This window comes from Heteronotia binoei, chromosome 1 (genome assembly GCF_032191835.1).
Source record: "Heteronotia binoei isolate CCM8104 ecotype False Entrance Well chromosome 1, APGP_CSIRO_Hbin_v1, whole genome shotgun sequence".
Taxonomy (NCBI): domain Eukaryota; kingdom Metazoa; phylum Chordata; class Lepidosauria; order Squamata; family Gekkonidae; genus Heteronotia; species Heteronotia binoei.
In genome coordinates, this window is record NC_083223.1 from 16,059,906 (window position 1) to 16,079,170 (window position 19,265).

General features: G+C 45.6%; 1 protein-coding gene across 1 annotated transcript; it reads left to right on the top strand.

The window, feature by feature from the left end:
• Positions 1-3,635: 3,635 nt before the first annotated feature.
• On the top strand, positions 3,636-18,117 carry SLC25A27 (solute carrier family 25 member 27). The gene is made up of 9 exons (XM_060231311.1): positions 3,636-3,950; positions 5,895-6,086; positions 6,985-7,069; positions 8,229-8,351; positions 10,422-10,534; positions 13,133-13,217; positions 13,936-14,028; positions 14,351-14,453; positions 17,743-18,117. Exons 1-9 carry the CDS (start codon positions 3,848-3,850, stop codon positions 17,812-17,814), a joined length of 969 nt encoding a protein of 322 aa, XP_060087294.1. The 5' UTR covers positions 3,636-3,847; the 3' UTR covers positions 17,815-18,117.
• Positions 18,118-19,265: the final 1,148 nt, after the last annotated feature.

A 19,265-nucleotide genomic window follows, 5' to 3' on the forward strand; every position in this document is an offset into this window, starting at 1 on the left:
GTGAGAGCCCTCTCAGCCCCACCCACCTCACAAGGTGTCTGTTGTGGGGGAGGAAGAAAAAGGAGATTGTGAGCCGCTCTGAGACGCTGAGATTTGGAGTGGGGGGTGGGATATAAATCCAATATCATCATCTTCTTCTTCTTCTGCCATGAATGGCAAGATCGGAGTTGCCAACTTCCAGTTAGAACCTGGAGTTTCCCCAGAATTGCAAGTGAGCTCTGGACTACAGAGATCTGTTGCCTTGGAGGTTCAGAGTAGGGTTGCCAGCCCCCAGGTGGGCACTATAGAAAAAAAGGGGGGCTCCCTGCGTTTAAGCAAAACTATAATAGAAGAAACGTCAGGGTGAAACTATACTATCAAAGCATTCATTACTGGAAAAAAAGTATGTGATAGGAAAAACCTTGTGGCCTTAACTTCTGAGTAGACTCTACTTCTAAATAATCTAAGATGAAAAATATAAATGTGCACACAGGCACTTGAATATTCCAAAGCTTCTACCTTTAAACAGCAATATGGAACACCAGAGTGCACGCAGGCACTTTGGCATAACCTCTTTTCCCAAACAGGCTGCATTCAAATGAATTCAAACAGTCTGCAGAAAAATAAATCCGAGCGCACACAGGCACATTTAAAAGGTTAAGATAGAAGATGAAGAAGAAGATATTGGATTTATATCCTGCTCTCCACTCCGAATCTCAGTCTCAGAGCTGCTCACAATCTCCTTTTTCTTCCTCGCCCACAACAGAAACCCTGTGAGGTGGGTGGGGCTGAGAGGGCTCTCACAGCAGCTGCCCTTTCAAGGACAACCTCTGCCAAGGCCATTTCAGTAGGTGCAAGTGGAGGAGCGGGGAATCAAACCCGGTTCTCCCAGATAAGAGTCTGCGCACTTAAGAGCCTGCTTTTGACTCATACGCCAAAATCATGAGAAAACAGTCTGTAATGGATTCTTTCATCCAGATTACACACAGGCGCTTTAACAAACAAATTATCCCACCTCACAGTCTTGCACGTTCAGCCCACTATTGTTTCAGTGAGGTGTCAGGATAAAGAATAATTTCATTCACATGAAGCCAGTCCACGTTAGCCGGAGTCAAATGTTTTGTTGCCTTTTTCAAGACTGATGGCTTTTAAGTGGAACCCCAAAATCCTGCCTCTTTCTCACAAGGCTCTAGCTCATTCTTTGCAAGACTCCGTCTTTACAAAGCCACAAGACAGGGAGGGAGGGAGGGAGGGAGATGGGGAGGGAGGGGGAGGTGAAAAGAAAGCAACGTTAAATGCATTCTCCAAGCTGCTGGCTGGCTTGGCTTGGAGAAGTGATTTAAAGAGAGAAATGCCTTTTCCAAGCCGGCCAGTGGGGTGCTGGGGACTTTGAGAGCCACACAATCCGTGTGAAAGAGCCACATGTGGCTCCCAAGCCACAGTTTGGCCACCCCTGTTATAGGCTGACAGTGCACTGAGGGGGTTGGACAAGACGGCCCCTTCCAACTCTGGGATTCTGCGATTCTATGCAAACCGAGCAGCCTGTGTGTGAAAGGGGATCTATGACAGGGATGCCAACCTCCAGGTGGAGCCTGGGGAGGGCGTGGCAAGGGAGGGAAAGGACCTCAGCGGGGGCCAGGGTCCTAAACTCCTTTCTCTAAAGCAGCAATTTCTTCCAGGGGAATTCACGAATTTATTTTGATTTTTTTGTTTTGGAGCAGTCTGTATGGTTTCGCTTTATTTGTCCTGTTTAATTGTTTTATTAACCATCTGGGCATTTTGTCTTTGAAAAACGCTTGACATATTGGCCTAACAGTGCTTGACATATTGGCCTAACCAAAACAGTCCTTGACCGCAGGATTCCAGCGTCTACAAATTAATGATTAATTTAACCATACCAAAGGCCATAATTTATCACAACGTGGTTAGTTAAGCATGGCATTAAAACTTATTTCCTCACTGGAGATATGTAGCTTCTGAAACATCCCCCCCCCCCAAACAATTGTTTACAAGATGACCTATAACCAGTGCTTTTTTGGGTAGAAAGAGCCCACCAGGAACTCATTTGCATATTAGGCCACACCCCCTGATACTGAGCCGGCTGGAACTGCATTCCTGTGTATTCCTGTTCAACTCCCCTCCCATCCCCCCGCCTAGAACATAAACATCTTTGATAGGAATTCAGGTTCATCTGGGAGAACCAGGTTTGATTCCCCACTCTTCCATATGCAGCTGCTGGTGTGACCTTGGGTCAGCTACAAGTTCTCTCAGAGTTCCCTCAGCCCCTCCTACTTCACAGGGTGTCTGTTGTGGGGGAGGAAGGTGAAGGCGATTGTAAGCTGCTCTGAGACTCTCAGATTCAGAGTGAAAGGCAGGGTGTTTTTTGAGGTAGAAAAACCAAATTTTCAGCATAGCGTCCAGTGCCTCTCCCCAAAATACCCTCCAAGTTTCAAAAGGATTGGAGTAGGGGGTCCAGCTCTATGAGCCCCCAAAACAGGTCCCCCATCCTTCATTATTTCCAAGCGGGGGGGAAGGCATAAAAAAGGTGTGTGATCCCTTTAAATGTGGGGGCCAGAACTCCCTTTGGAGTTCAATTATTCTTGTCACACCTTTGCTCCTGGCTCCACCCCCAAAGTCTCCTAGCTCCACCCCCGAAGTCCCCAGATATTTCCTGAATTGGACTTGGGACCCCTAGGTCAGCCTGGAAGAACCAAGGCCTCTTCTAAAACAGGGCCTTCTTCAACACACAACTTAGGCCTCAGAAGACACACCATGGTGGAGTGGTTAAATTAGGTTCTATTTGAAGATTAACCTTCTGTGTCTTTGTCAGGCATAGATTAGAGGGGACCAGTCCACTATACGGTTGCCAGCCTCCAGGTGGAGCCTGGAGATCGCTCACTTTTACAACCCATCTCCAGCTGGCAGAGATCAGCTGCCCTGGAGAAAATGGCTGCTTGGGAGGGTGGACTCTGTGGCATTGTCCCATACTGAGGCCCCGCCCCTGCCCAAGCCCCGCTCTCTCCCAGCTCCACCCCCCACAAAGTCCCCAAGTATTCTCCAACGCAGACACGCTGAGGCCGCGTGGGCTGGGAGGGCCGGATATAAATTACATAAAATCAAATAAATAACAAATAAAGACCTGGCAACCGTAAATACAGAAATCCAAACAGTGTTTAGAACACAATATTTATTCCAACTTCTCATTTAAAAACAGTCTGCAAAAAAGAAAAAAAAGTAACTGAGAAACATACATATTGCATCAATTCAGTTTGCACATAAGGAAAAAAAAGAAACATTTTTTTTTCAGTTATGATGACACGCCTTTTCACCAGTCCTAAATTTTTGCGGAGGAAAGCTCTCTTCAAAAGAACCACATGGTGAGATATTATCTACGCTGCGCACACGCTAAATAATGCACTTTGAATCCACTTTCAATGCACTTTCCAATCGGATTTTGCCAATTCACACAGTAAAATCCAGTCAGAAACGGCACTGAAAGTGGATTGAAAGTGCATTCTTTAGTGCGTGCGATCGCAGCCCTTTAATCCGTAGCAAAGCAGCTTTGCGGGCCCTGTTTAATCTTTTGGCTGCCAAACGCGTGGCATCGGAGGGATATTTGTGAAAGGAACAAAAGACTACATATCCCAGAAGCCCCCGATTTGTCATGTCACTAAGGGGAGACTTGGAAGTGCGGATTCCCAGGACTCTGGACTTTAGTAGAAGCGCTCGTGCTACCCCCAAGAGCTTTGCTGAAAATGGAACTGGAGGAATGGGTTGCCGGAAGACTTAGATTTCTGATTTAAGACAAGAAAGCACCGAGCACTGATTCTTTCAGGAGGGGCAACCCAGCCTGCAAGCTTCATGCTGAATGCTCTCCAGCGAGGAAGAGAGAAATGCCTCCTTTTCAGAGAGGTGGCCCAGAACCACCAAGTTCCTTCTGTCCGCTTGCGCCGCTTCGGTGGCCGAACTAGGTACCGATCGATTCCCAGAGCGGTATTGATAGCGGGGGTGGGTGGAGACAGGGCAGAAGGAGCAGGGCGTTTCTCTGGAGTTTGATAGCGCACAAAACGCTAGTTTGGGGTCGCTGTGCATACGCTGGACGAGTGCGGTGCTGTTGTCGTGCCCCACCTCGAAGTATTTCAGAAACTTTTTATAGCTTGATTAACATCGATCCGGAGGCATTAGCTGTGTTAGGCTACTGCTGCAAAATAGTAAAGAATCCAGAAGCACCTTTAAGACTAACGGATTTTATTGTAGGATAAGCTTTTGAGAAACACGGATCTCTTCCTCAGGTCCATGCACCTTTAAGACTAATGGATTTTATTGTAGGATAAGCTTTTGGGAAACACGGATCTCTTCCTCAGGTCCATGCACCTTTAAAACTAACGGATTTTATTGTAGAAAAAGCTTTTGAGAAACACAGCTCTCTTCCTCAGGTCCATGCACCTTTAAGACTAACGGATTTTATTGTAGGATAAGCTTTTGGGAAACATAGCTCTCTTTCTCAGGTGCTTGCACCTTTAAGACTAACGGATTTTTATTGTAGGATAAGCTTTTGGGAAACATAGCTCTCTTTCTCAGGTCCATGCACCTTTAAGACTAACGGATTTTATTGTAGGAAAAGCTTTTGAGAAACACGGATCTCTTCCTCAGGTCCATGCACCTTTAAGACTAACGGATTTTATTGTAGGATAAGCTTTTGGGAAACACAGCTCTCTTCCTCAGGTCCATGCACCTTTAAGACTAATGGATTTTATTGTAGGATAAGCTTTTGGGAAACATAGCTTTCTTTCTCAGGTGCTTGCACCTTTAAGATGTAACAAATTTTATTGTAGCATAAGCTTTCGAGAAATACAGCTCTCTTCTTCAGGTGCACACACTTTTAGGACTAACAAATCGTATTGTAGCATAAGCTTTCGAGAAACACAGCTCTCTTCCTCAGGTGCATGCACCTTTAAGACTAACACATTTTGTTGTGGCATAAGCTTTTGAGAAACACAGCTCCCTTCCTCAGGTGCACAGAGGGTATGTAGAAACTGGCCCTCCATGCATCTGACGAAGAGAGCTGCATTTCTCGAAAGTTTATGCTACAATAAAATTCGTTAGTCTTAAAGGTGCTCCTGGACTGTTGCCTGTTTTGTTTAACATTAATGTGATGTGCACTCATGAGCCTAAGGCAGGCTGTTTCTCAGTAGCAAGTCCCACTGATTCTGACCTGGATAGCTCAGGTCAGCCCAATCCTGTCACATCTCGGAAGCTAAGCAAAGCTAGCCCTGACTCGTGCTTCGATGGGTGACCGCTAAGGAATGCCCAGGGTCATGACTCTGAGGTGGGCGATGGTGTACTGCCCCTGAATGTAAGAGTCACATAGAATAAATGTCAGATTTTGGGAGCCACAATACAGGAACATCAGATGTTTGAGAGCGGGAAGGAAGGCAGGTAAATAGATTAAAGTAGGGAAGGAGAGGTGGAAAGAAAGCAACTTTAACTGCATTTTCAAAGCCACCTGCTGGCTTGGAGATGTGATTTAAATACCTTCTCCAAGCTGGCTGACGGGTGCGCTTCGAGAGCCCCACAATATGTGTGCAAGAGTCACATGTGGCTCCCAAGCTGCAGTTTGGCCACCTCTGCCCAACAGGGTTGCCGTAGCTCAGTTGTGACTTAACAGCACCTTGTACCATCAAGTTCCAGTGACATCGACAGTTCTTACTCCCAAGTCAGCATGCACAGGATTAGAGTCCAGGAAGGTTCATGCAGCTTGTTACTTCCCAGGCCAAGGATGTTTTCAAGCAGTCAAGGAGACTGAAAACATGTCAAAGCTGGGACTTCACGGCCAGTTTTTAATTGGGGGCCAAGGCATTGAATGTGAGCTGACCGGTCTTCTGTTCCTATTTCTTCGCGGTGGTTTCCCTCAGTGACTTTCCCTCTGGACCTCACAAAGACCCGGCTACAGATCCAAGGGGAAGCTGCTGGACGTCACCATGAAGATGCACGAAGGAGAACGACCCCTTACCGTGGGATGCTACGGACCGCAGCCGGGATAGTCCAAGAGGAGGGGGTGCTACAACTCTGGCAAGGAGCAACGCCGGCAGTTTACAGGCACATAGGTCTGAAATACAAAGTCTGTCTGTCTAAGAGCCACGTAGAATAAATGTCAGATGTTTGAGAGCTGCAAGACAGGGAGGGAGAGAAGGGAGGAAGAAAGGAAGATAGATGGGGAGAGAGAGGCAGAAAGAAAGCAACTTTAACTTCAAATGCATTCTCCAAGCTGCCACCTGGCTTGGAGAAGTGATTCAGAGAGAAATGCTTTCTCCAAGCCAGCCAACAGGGCAGTGAGGAGCAGCACAATGTGTGTGAAAGAGCCACAGTTTGGCTACCCCTGCCCTAAAACTTGTCGCTTTGGAAACACGCCACAGATTTTGACCAACACGCTTAACATTTTTGGTGGTCTCCAGCATACCAGAAGGGAAACTGAAGGTATGTCTTGCATTGGGCAGAGGAACAGTCACAAACACTGTACAACTTAATTGGAATTTTATTAAGTTTGTATTGTTTTATTATGCTGTACATCGCCCAGAGCCTGACCTTGGCTGGGATGGGCGATTTTAAAAAAGTCCAATAAATAAGAATAATAACTACAGAGAGCCTGCTAAGAATTCTCCAGAGGACTCCTGTATAAAAGCCAGGCTGCAGACAAACTGAGTGAGCCCCTTCCAGTGTGTGGTAGAATTCTGCAGCTGATGTCTAATACAGCAGTGTCTTCTCCTCTCTCCTCACGCACACAGATTCAGAGGCAAGAGAGCACACACAGAAGAAGTTTGCTCTCATAGATATAAGCAATGAAGAGGGTTCCAGGAAAATTGAAAACCACTGGAATAAATATGGGAGACAGACCCCTGACCCTCTTTCAACAACTATCCGTATGCTTATTATACTAGAACATGAAGATGCTGTTGCAAAGAGACTCCAGTCCTAAAACACTCTTACGTATTTTTGGCCCCGCAGTGTACAGCGGAGTGCGCATGGTTGCGTATGAGCATCTTCGTGATTCTGTGCTTGGCCGAGCTGCGGATGGGAGCTTTCCTCTATGGTAATGCTGCCCTGGTTTGCTACCTGATGCTAATTTGCTATATCAAAGAATATAGAAAAAAAAATCACCCCAACCACAACCTTCTGGACTTGGTCATGCTCATTTTTCCTCCTCCTAACCTGAACTTGCCTGATACAAAGTCTGTCTGCTCAATGCTGACTCACTGGCGGTTGGGTTAGCAGCACAATCCAATGGAGGGATCAGGCAGGAGCTCACAGGATTGGAGCTTTGGAACCTCTAAATTTTATCTTTCTTTCTTTCTTTCTTTCTTTCTTTCTTTCTTTCTTTCTTTCTTTCTTTCTTTCTTTCTTTCTTTCTTTCTTTCTTTCTTTCTTTCTTTCTTTCTTCCTTCCTTCCTTCCTTCCCCCCCCCCTCCCCAATATTTGCTTCTGGGCTCCACTGTTCAAACCCCCTGTGAGAATTTTGCTGAACTCTAAGATTTGACAAACTTTCTAATATTTCTCTCCACAAAAATGGGAAAATAACCAAAACATATAAAACAGACAGATGGAAATCTTCATCATAGTTTCCCACAGATTATACCACCTGAGCAAAGAAACTCCAGGGCATGAAAGTCTTTGTTATAAGAAAGCAGCTGATCTTTAAGGTGACACAAAACTCTGGTAATATGGTTTAGTTTTAATAATAATAATAATAATAATAATAAATTTTATTTGTACCCCGCCCTCCCCCGCCGAAGCAGGCTCAGGGCGGCTAACAATACGGTGACCAATGGTGCACCAACAATAAAACAGTTACACTAGAAACATTAAATTAACATTAAACTAACCTTAAAAGCCTGAATTAAAACAATTAACTAAAACATTTTATGACGCTATCCTTGACACTCTTCTAGTTGATGCTGATGGCGGATTTTCAGTTATTCATAAGCTAATTTAAAAAGGGTGGTCTTGCAGGCCCTGCGGAACTGATCAAGGTTCCGCAGGGCCCGCACCTCCTCTGGGAGTTGGTTCCAGAGATGTGGGGCTGCGGCCGAAAAGGCCCGAGAGCGAGTATTCTGTAGTTTAATTTGTCTTGGCCCAGGGGTAGAAAAATGGAAGATTTCCTTTTTGGAAGCAAATCCTGTTTATCTGAATGTGGATGCTTAGAACTGCAGTCTGAAGTTTCTGACGGGGGCTTTTTAATTGCTGTTTGTTAGGAAAGCCGTTGTGGGGGGCATGGTGGCCGGGGCCATCGGCCAGTTCTTCGCCAGCCCAACTGACTTGGTGAAAGTGCAGATGCAAATGGAAGGAAAGCGAAAGTTGGAAGGGAAGCCCTTGCGGTAAGGCTTGCGGCCCCTTTTTTGTCTTCCAGGGATAATGCTTGCATCCAAACGGCGCCTATGTTTCTCCGGCTTTAAGAACCGCTTTGACAGGCGCTAAAAGATTTTTGTTTTAATGGATGTTGAAGAAAAGAAAAGGAGATGGTGGCAGGTTGACACCTAAGCCTTGCTTGGTGGTTTCCCTGTCGGCACGCACCAAATAATTCTTTGGGTACCTGTTTGTTATGCAGAGGGCTTTTCATGGGGGTGGAACTGTGGCTCAGCGGAAGAGCCTCTGCTTTGCATGCATAAGGTCGCAAGTTCAGCCCCCAGTGTGTCTAGTCAAAAGGGCCAAGCATTAGGTGACGAAGAAGACTTCATCCTGAGACCTTTGAGGGCTATCACCAGTTTGCAAAGACAGCACTGACCTTTGGGGCTTTTTTGGTTAGAAGATGACTACAAATTTATACCCCGCCCTTCTCTATGAACCAGAGAGGCTTACAGTCTCCTATATCTTCTCCCCCCACAACAGACACCCTGTGAGGTGGGTGGGGCTGAGGGGGCTCTCACAGCAGCTCCCCTTTCAAGGACAACTTTGGGACAGCTATGGCTGACCCAAGGCCATTCCAGTAGTAGAAAAAGACCTGCAGGGACTCATTTGCATATTGGGCCACACCCCCTGACATCACCATTCTTTCACACCGGGCTTTTTCTATAGAAAAAGCCCAGCAGGGACTCATTTGCATATTAGGCCACACCCCTGATGCCAGGCCAGCCGGAACTGCATTCCTGCTAAACCCCCCCCCCCCAAACTGCTGACCTTGATTCTGGTGGAATATAAGTAGGGTTGGCCCTGCCACGAGGCAAATTCGGCGATGTGGCTGGGGCACCAGCCTTCTGGGGGCACCAAATTGGGTGACCCAGTGACGTTATCAGTGCAGGGAGACGGGTGTCAGAAGTTAGCTTTGCCTAGGGTTCCAGACAGTCTAGGGCTGGCCCTGAATATGGCAGCTTCACATGTGTTCATAAGGCACCCTTTGGCGCTGTGGTTATGCGTGCACAAAGATCTGTGGGACAAACTAGGCTTGGGGCATGTTTCTGTGGCGTTTGGTTGCATTTAATGTTGATTTCTGATATGCCATGGACACGGTATCAGAGCAGTTCTTTATCTTCACTCCACCGGCACCCTGTCAGTGCAACACATCTCATTCCCGTTCCCTTTTGCCAACTTTTGGGTTCCTGCAGCTGCAACCACAGATCCTCCCCAAAGCAGTGGGAGAATCCTGCAAGATGAAATTTTTTAAAAGGCCCAGCGACCCACGCCTTTCTCTCACACCATAACATCTTGCAGGGCCAAACACAGTTGGGGGTCATCTGGAAGGGAGGGGTGTCTTTTGTTGCAAAAATCCATTTGGTCAGGAACAACAATTTGAGCGGCTTTCAAATGTTTGCAGTGCCTTGCAGTCGTTTCACGGAATGCAAAACAACAGCGGCTCTGGAAACGTCCTCTCAGCAAAAGTCACAATTGCTCGTAGAAAGCGACACAAAGAAAAAAAATATTGTATTCAAGATGTCAGGCCAAACTTAATGTAACATAAGCAGGGCTTTTTTTTGAGCCAGAACGCACAAGAACGCAGTTCCAGCTGGCTAGGCGTCGGGGGTGTGTGGTCTAATATGCAGATGAATTCTTGCTGGGCTTTTTCTACAAAAAGGCCCTGCACAAAACAACTCTGACATGAGGGGGTGTGGCCTAATATGCAAATAGGTGATTGCTGGGTTTTTCCCTACAAAAAAGCCCTGTGCAAAATAATGTTGACGTCAGGGGCTGTGCAAAAATATGCAATATGCAAAAATAAGTTCCTACTGGGCTTTTTCTCCAAAAAAAGGCCCGACTGTAAGGCTTCTCATGGCAGCACCCCTCCAGATAAGAGGACTGTATTAACACAAACCTGCCAAACCATATAGGTTTTTCCATGCCAGTAACAGGGAAACTCTGGCCATACGTGTAACTTGTACAGCTGGTCTATGGCTTGTGTGTTTAAGACAGAGGCATGAGTGAAATGCAGTTGTTTTGATTCCAATCCATCCTAGATATCGCGGAGTCCATCACGCATTTGTGAAGATTGTATCTGACGGAGGAGTACGAGGCCTTTGGGCAGGCTGGGTGCCCAATGTCCAACGGGCTGCTCTAGTAAACATGGGAGGTAACCTTATTAATCTCTAGCCTAACAGTCCCTGCATAGCGCTTCCTATTTTTTATGTTCTGCTGGTACTCTTGGCTTGACGTGGATGGCCCAGTCTCAACAGAAAAACTAAGCAGGGTCCGTTCTGGTAATTACTTGGAGGCCACCCAGGAAATCCAGAGCTGCTACACAGAAGCACCAAAACTCCCACCACAGGGAGATTTATCAATCACAGGGGTGGCCAAACTGTGACTCAGGAACGTGTGGCTCTTTCACACATATTGTGTGGCTCTCACAGCCCCCACTGTCCCATCGGCCAGCTTGGAGAAGGCATTTGTCTCTTTAAATCACTTCTCCAAGCCAAGCCAGGTGGCAGTTAAAGTTGCTTTCTTTCCTCCTCCCCCTGTCCCATCTTCAGGGAAAATTAACTCCTTAACTCCAGGACTTTGAGACAAGCAGCATTTTAAAAGCCTGCTTTCCTTTTGGGCTCCGTCACAATTGCTAATCCAGACACAATGCTATTAACAGCAAGAGACTCCTGAATCTAAGCCATTGATACAACAACCCCTTTTAAGTGCTAAAGTTTGCCTACGGAGAAAACCAGCTCAACCAGCTGGTACTCTTGGCTTGACGTGGATGGCCCAGTCTCAACAGAAAAACTAAGCAGGGTCCGTTCTGGTAATTACTTGGAGGCCACCCAGGAAATCCAGAGCTGCTACACAGAAGCACCAAAACTCCCACCACAGGGAGATTTATCAATCACAGGGGTGGCCAAACTGTGACTCAGGAACGTGTGGCTCTTTCACACATATTGTGTGGCTCTCACAGCCCCCACTGTCCCATCGGCCAGCTTGGAGAAGGCATTTGTCTCTTTAAATCACTTCTCCAAGCCAAGCCAGGTGGCAGTTAAAGTTGCTTTCTTTCCTCCTCCCCCTGTCCCATCTTCAGGGAAAATTAACTCCTTAACTCCAGGACTTTGAGACAAGCAGCATTTTAAAAGCCTGCTTTCCTTTTGGGCTCCGTCACAATTGCTAATCCAGACACAATGCTATTAACAGCAAGAGACTCCTGAATCTAAGCCATTGATACAACAACCCCTTTTAAGTGCTAAAGTTTGCCTACGGAGAAAACCAGCTCAACACAATGGTTAAAACATTAGTCTAAGATCTGGTAGACTCAGACCAATTTCACAATAGACCTTTAATCCTGGTTTAGCCCTGTCGCCAAACTGACATTCTACGCTAGAATTATAGAATCAGAGAAACCAACTCTGTGATTCTGTGATTTTAGTGTCGAACAGGAGTGGCCAAACCGAGGCTCGGGAGCCACATGTGGCTCTTTTGCACATATTGTGTGGTTCCCCAAGCCCCCACCACCCCATTGGCTAGCTTGGAGAAGGCATTTCTCTCTTTAAATTATTTCTCCAAGCCAAGCCAGCCAGTAGCTTGGAAAATGCATTTAAAGTTGCTTTCTTTTCCTTCCCTCCTCCCTGCCCTCCATCCTTCCTTCCGGCTCTCAGACATCTGTTCATGTCTTGTGGCTCTCAAACATCTGACGTTTATTCCATGTGGCTCTTATGTTAAGCAAGTTTAGCCACCCCTGGTGTAGAATGTCAGCTTGGGGACAGAGCTATACCAGGATTTAAGGTCTAGTGCGAAACTGGTCTCAGGTTCAAATTCCCATTCTTCCATGAGATGACTTCGGAGCAATCATTCTCTTTCAGCCTACCCTACCTTACAGGGCTGTTGTGAGGGTAAAATCGCGGAAATAGAATTGATGTATGCCACTCCGAGCGCCTTGTGAGAAAGGGCAGGATTAGATTGTACTAAGTAAGTGATAAAACTTTAGCATGCGCATATCAATCTTTCTAGCTGTCCCCAAGCTGCCAATTCTGGTTAAGATCCTCAAATTTCTCTTGGACCAGCCTGCAGTTAGCTGGGCCTGTCGGGTGCATATAGGCCTTAAGTCTTGGAGCAGATAGGTGTCTGAGTAGCAGTTAGGAAGAAACAGCAGGAGGGTACCTTCCTCTCTCCAGGCATGCACAGTCAATGCCTATTCCACAGAGTGAGAGGAAAATTGCGCCAAATAGCCCATGGCTAGCTATTGGAGTAGGGATCATGGCTGAGCCCAGAACCCACGTGTGGGGACTGCACAGAGACCGCAATGAAGACCGTTCAGCCTCCTCCTCACAGTTCCTTCTCATGGAACTCCAACCTTGGTGCCTGGTGTGAAATTCCAAGCAAGGCATTCGCTCTCAGCGAACATCTGCCTGAAGGGACCAGTGTGTGCACAAGTCAGGGACATAAGGGCTCAGGTTCAAATTCTTCACTCAGCCATGTTCATTGAGTGATCTTGAGTTGATCACTCTTTCTTTCTCCCAGCCTAATTTCTAAGGTTTATATAAGGGTTAAACCATGTTATCACTCTGAGCATGAAGGGCGGAGTAAAAATGGAATAGAAAGGAAGAACAATATGGATTGTGACCATAGAAACTGGTAATGGAGGGACGGGGACAGTTTCCACGGTCTACTATGCATTGTGCTTAGCACAAACCACAAATGTGTAGCGCCTGTTTTTTTTTAAAGAATCCAAGAAAAATCCTCCTTTTTTTGCCAACAGATCTGACGACTTACGACTCAGTGAAACATTTTTTACTTCTGAATACATCACTTCAGGACAACAGCATCACTCACAGCATTGCAAGGTCTTGGATCCCTTTCTTCCCTTTCTTTCGGGGAGGGACGGTGGCTCAGTGGTAGAGCATCTGCTTGGGAAGCAGAAGGTCCCAGGTTCAATCCCCGGCATCTCCAAAAAAAGGGTCCAGGCAAATAGGTGTGAAAAGCCTCAGCTTGAGACCCCGGAGAGCCGCTGCCAGTCTGAGAAGACAATACTGACTTTGATGGACCAAGGGTCTGATTCAGTATAAGGCAGCTTCATATGTTCCCCTTTTGTTATCTCCAGCTTTTGGCAGAAATGTCTCTTTAGCCCAAGAGAGCATGGTTCTTTCAGCTTTCAATATTGCACTTTAAGCTATCCATACAGCATTGTACCGTTAAATACAGGCATCTCAATCAAACGTGGTTGGGGTCAGACTAAATATATAGATCTGCAGCTGCTGTCAATACTAAAAATTTCAGCATTTTTAAGATATAAAATACCTGTTTTATAGGTATTACATTTGTATTTATCCAATTAAAAGCAAATAATGTCAGCCTTATTTTTTTAAGAAAGCAAACGGGTAACACAACTATATTTGAAAATTTACACCCATTTCCCTTTAGTGGACTTTGGGCAAACAAAGCCATGTGGCTTTGCCCGCCTTGGCGGGGTATAAATTGAATTAAACATAAACATGAACAATTGCTGTTCTTTGGACACGATTGCTATGATGTGTGTATCTTGTTCAAATGTCGGTTTAATAGTGGGTGTTCTGGCCTGGTGGCAGCTGTTTTGGGTACTCCGGCGGATGTGATCAAAACCCGAATAATGAATCAACCAAGAGATGAACATGGGAGGTATGTCAAATATTTCCTGCTCTATGTCACAATTGAGAACCAGAGGCAAATGGGAAGTATATACACCCTTAATCTTCTGTGTTACTGGCGAGTGTTCAGCTGTAAGAGCAGAATACTTTTTCCAAAATATCTGCTATGCAAAATGTCAGAGAAATGTATGATGCTTTAATTTATTGGGCAGAATTAATCTTAAATGATACGTTATTTAGTTCTGTGGACTAGCAAAAAGGATAATTTTTTTGAAGAATTTCAAGAAATATTACACAAAACTGTTTTTTTTTGTTTTGTTTTTTTGTAATCCCAATTTAATTTTCCCTGCTAGGGGTTTGCTGTATAAATCATCCACTGACTGCTTGTTTCAGGCAATTCAAGGTGAAGGGTTTCCGTCTCTGTACAAAGGTTTCGTACCAACATGGATGCGAATGGTAAGTTTCCTTTAAAAAAATATTTTGGCAGACTACACTCAAAGCTCAATAGTTTGCATTGCTGCCAAGATGCCTTTTGCGGGTTGGCATCTGCCCTCCCAGCTTCCACTGCTGAATCTTGTTATGACATATTCTTGACAAAGTGACAAAGTAAATGCCAGTGGAGAGTAGTAATGATGCTTGTATATAACGGCATAGCACCAGCATGCGTGCAAAGTGCCTAAATGCTTATCTATGGACAGGCAGCGGGGTATGATTTCACAGAATTGGGCTGGTTTTCTCAGGCTCTTCTCTCGCAGTGTGAAATGCCTCCTGTTCTTCTTTAAATCACGTTAACCATGTTGGTGTGGTGTAGTTGTTAAGAGTGTTAGACTGGTAATCTAGGAGACCCAAAGTTGAATATTCACTTGGGTCATGGACACTTGCTGGGTAACCTTGGCCAGGCACACGCTCGTGGCCTAATCTACCTCACAGGGTTGCTGTAGGAATAAAATGGAGGAGAGAATGATGCAAGCTGTTTTGGGTTCCTACTGGAAGGAAAGTTGTTTTGTTGTCAGGTCACAGCTGACTTGTGGTCAGGCCTGGCGGTGGGAGTCAGCGAACTAGGCGATTGCCTAGGACACCAGCTCCCAGCAGGGTCGGGGGGGCAGGCACCCCCTCCCCGCTTGGGCCGTACCTGAGCCTCCACTTTCGGCTGTGAGGGATCTGATTCCTCAGAGCTGAAAAAGCCGCGTTTCCCTCCCCCAGCATCCTCTGAGGGCACCGGGGAAGGAAAAGGCCGAGTGTTCTTTCAGCTCTGAGGGATTGGAGGAGTTTTCCCTGATCCCTCAGAGCCAAGAGTGGCATTGAGTGCCCAGCGTGATGATGTCACTGTGACATCATCACACCGCGTGCGCTTTGCGTGCATGAAAAATTTTTACTTTGGAGGGGGGGGCACACTAGGCCTGCTTGTGGTGGACCCCATAGTGTTTTCAAGGCAAGAGATATTCAGAGGTGAGCTGTCATTGCTTGGAAGCAATCCTGGTATTCCTTGTTGGTCCCCCGTCCAAATACTGACAAGGGTTGGCCCTAGCTGGCTTCCAAGAATGGGCTATCCTGGGTATGATGGGCCCCCATCGCTTCCCAACCTCTAGGCAGATTTTTGCTACCAAAACTTAGTTCCCTTCTGTTTCTCAGTTGCCCTCAGTAGCATGCATTGCTTCTTTGCCATAAAAGACTTGATTGTCCTACCCTTGTCAGAGATTTAGTTTGGCTTTTAACCCAGCACAGGAACTCAAGGGAAGAAGAAGATGATATTGGATTTATATCCTGCCCTCCACTCCGAAGAGTCTCAGAGCAGCCTACAATCTCCTTTCCCTTCCTCCCCCACAACAGACACCCTGTGAGGTGGGTGGGGCTGGAGAGGGCTCTCACAGCAGCTGCCCTTTCAAGGACAACCTCTGCCAGAGCTATGGCTGACCCAAGGCCATGCTAGTAGGTGCAAGTGGAGGAGTGGGGAATCAAACGTGGTTCTCCCAGATAAGAGTCCGCACACTTAACCACTACACCAAACTGGCTCTCTTGTCTTAAATCCTTTGAAAAACAGCACTTGAGACTGTATAACTTTCAAAATAGAAGAAACGATTTTTATTTAAGAGGCAAAGAATATGTAGGAAAAGTCAAGGTTTAGAAATGCTGAGTTAAAATTTATATTTTGTATAGGAATGAATTGTTAAAAGCAAAAAAAAAAGTGTGTTGTAGCTTATTTTCAGCAGTTTCAATATTATTTCATAAGAGTTTTCCTGGAGATTTGCGCTTTCTAACTTGCTTCCTTTTGAAATCGTAGTTTCCCACTAATTCCTGAGGTGTCTAAAGCATATCCCCTTCACCACAGACCAAGGGGTTCTTATCAGAGCTCAACCCTTTGCAACTGGCAGGAATGGGGAGGGACTGTGGCTCAGTGGTAGAGCATCTGCTTGGGAAGCAGAAGGTCCCAGGTTCAATCCCTGGCATCTCCAAAAAAAAAGGGGTCCAGGCAAATAGGTATGAAAAACCTCAGCTTGAGACCCTGGAGAGCCACTGCCAGTCTGAGAAGACAATACTGACTTTGATGGACCAAAGGTCTGATTCAGTAGAAGGCAGCTTCATATGTTCAATTATTCTCCCCCCCCTTAAGTAGCAATAACCCTTTCTAGCTCAATTGGGAGTTACAGCCCAGCAACCCAGCCCAATTTCTTTGCCAGTGCTGATGTCTGCGTAAAGCATTTTTGTTTAGCTTTCTAGGCTTAGAATCACAATTCTCCCTCAGAGTGGTTCTTATATAATTAGGCCAAAGGAGCCTCTTGTCTGACTAATCCTGTCAGAACCACTTCGCCATCAGAAACCAACTCGCTGGCTCATTCACTCTGTGCCAGGGGTGGCCAAACTGCAGCTCAGGAGCCACATGTGGCTCTTTCACACATATCATGTGGCTCTTGGAGCACTCACTGACCTGTCAGTCAACTTGGAAGAGGCATTTAAAGTCTTTTTAAATCACTTCTCTAAGTCAAGCCAGCTGGCGGGTTGGAAAATGCACTTAAAGTTGCTTTCTTTCCACCTCTCCCTCCCTCGTCTCCCCCATTTGTTTTCCTTCCTTCTTTTTCTGAGGCTCTCAAACATCTGATGTTCATGTCTTGCGGCTCTCAGACATCTAACGTTTATTCTGTGTGGCTCTTACGCTAAGCAAGTTTGGCCACCCCTGCTCTAGGCCAAAACCTTTTCCCTTTCAGTACACAGTGGGTCACATGCTTTATGTCTCTAACAGCTGACACTGGCCAAAGAACATGTAGAGCAGACGATTGCACAAGGTCTCCATTCTAGGGAAGATTAACTCCTGAACTCTCAGGGTCTCTGAACTAGCAGCATTTTAAAACCTGCTTTTCATATGCAATCCATCACACTGAGCTACCCAGGTCCGGGCACTTAGGAGAAAAACTGGACATAAATGAGTTAAATAAATGAAGGCTGCTTAACAGAGGTTAAGGCTAGAGGGAGAAAGATAAGGAAAATGCACGCTCCAGAAAGGAGGAGGAGAAAAGGAAGATACACAGTCTCATTGTCTGCTGCCAGTTTCTTGGCCATAGAGAGAGAGAGTGATATGTGGAGAACAGTGTTATATAATTATCTATATTTTATCTATCCAAATTACTCAAGAATTATGATCTATGCTGAGATTTTTCAGGATTCTTCTCACCAGGTCAAGCGATTTCTTTCCTGCCATGGAGTGAACGTTACCTCTTATTTACAATGATAACTCCTTTCTTTTTTACAGGCTCCTTGGTCTCTGGTCTTCTGGCTCACCTTTGAACAAATCAGAAGAATTATTGGAGTCAGTTCATTTTAGGAATGTGTGGATATTAAGCCTTCGATGGAACTTTGGTGTCCAAAAGGTTGTTGGTACCGGCAGCCAAAGACTATTTCAAACGAGTTCTTGATATTAGCCTAGCGCCAAATGTATCACGGGGCAAACAGAAATTTAAAAAATGGAAAAAGTAAATGGCACTAAATGTTGACTCTTCAAATGAACTGCCACTAAGCTGCAAGGCACTGTGGAAGGGTCCCAGATCACTGATTGTTATGTGTGGAAAACAGTGAACTGTCGTGAAGCAAGAACAGAGCATAAATAAAAGGATACTGTGTACAGAAATACAGATGTGGGAGCTTTCATTACCCACAGATCTCCCCACAACTACAGGAAGAATCAGTATTGGATCAGAAGTCCAGCAATCCATGCATCATTCTCGCATTGTAACATCTTAAGGGACCAGAATTATAGCTCATCTCCAGATTATGTGTTCAGGCTAGCCTGGGCTATCCTAGTCAGGACAGTGAAGCTATACAGTGTATCTGAAGCCACACTGAAAAGCATGCTTAAATCATTTTTTTCGATTTCATATTCAAGACAAAAGTGCATTATAGTAAAAATACATTACATGGATTTTTCCTTTCACATTAACCATGTTCACAAATGACACATTTCTGATGCCAGTTGTGAAATATCCTAAGAGGATTCAGTTGTCCTAAATCACAGCCAGAACAACAAAAATATTCACAATCATCAAGAATCCAGCATTGTTTTCAGTAACTAACCCATCACATTTCAAATGTTAAGCATCAAATTTTCAAATGTTAGTCCATTTAAGGGACCTGTTTTCTGTGTGTTCAAGTCATTTTAGGTACACAAGCCATCTTTTCTTCTGCCAGAGCTCCGGGGCCTTTAAAAAGTGCAAGACAGGAATGCAATGCTTTGGAGAGGGCGATCTTTCCTGATGTGTTGCATATTATTATTCTACAGAATTTCCCAGTTCTGTACATTAGGCTACTTAGATATTGAGACCAACTATTACCGAAAACACACAAATCTGGGGTTGCCAACCTACAGATGGGGCCTGGAGATGTCTCAGAATTACTGCACATTTCCAGATAACAGAGACCAGTCCCCCTGGAGAAACTGGTTGCTTTAGAGGGTGGCATTTTAACCAACTGAGGTCCCACCACTTCACTTCCCAAACCTCACCTTCCCCAGGCTGCATGCCCTAAAATCTCCAGGAATTTCTCAGAGTTAGTAAACTTATACAAAACCTACCTTGACTCAGCTGATCTGGCCACCTGGGTACCCACAATAACATCAAGACTAGACTACTGTAATGGACTCTGTGTCAACAGGGACACTCCAGTTGGTGCAAGAATGCTGCAGCTCGTTTATTCTTGGGACCCAAGTAGAGCATGCATATTAATTCTAGTCTGCAGTCATTCCACTGGTTGCCCGTCAGTGGACTCAATTCAAGGAATTGG

Bases quoted from the DNA above. Each gene is read 5' to 3' on its own strand.
- SLC25A27 (XM_060231311.1), top strand. From the start codon at position 3,848: ATGCTCTCCAGCGAGGAAGAGAGAAATGCCTCCTTTTCAGAGAGGTGG. The intron at 7,070-8,228 runs GTAATGCTGCCC...GCTGTTTGTTAG, and splicing joins GATGGGAGCTTTCCTCTATG to GAAAGCCGTTGTGGGGGGCA. The intron at 14,454-17,742 runs GTAAGTTTCCTT...TCTTTTTTACAG, and splicing joins TACCAACATGGATGCGAATG to GCTCCTTGGTCTCTGGTCTT.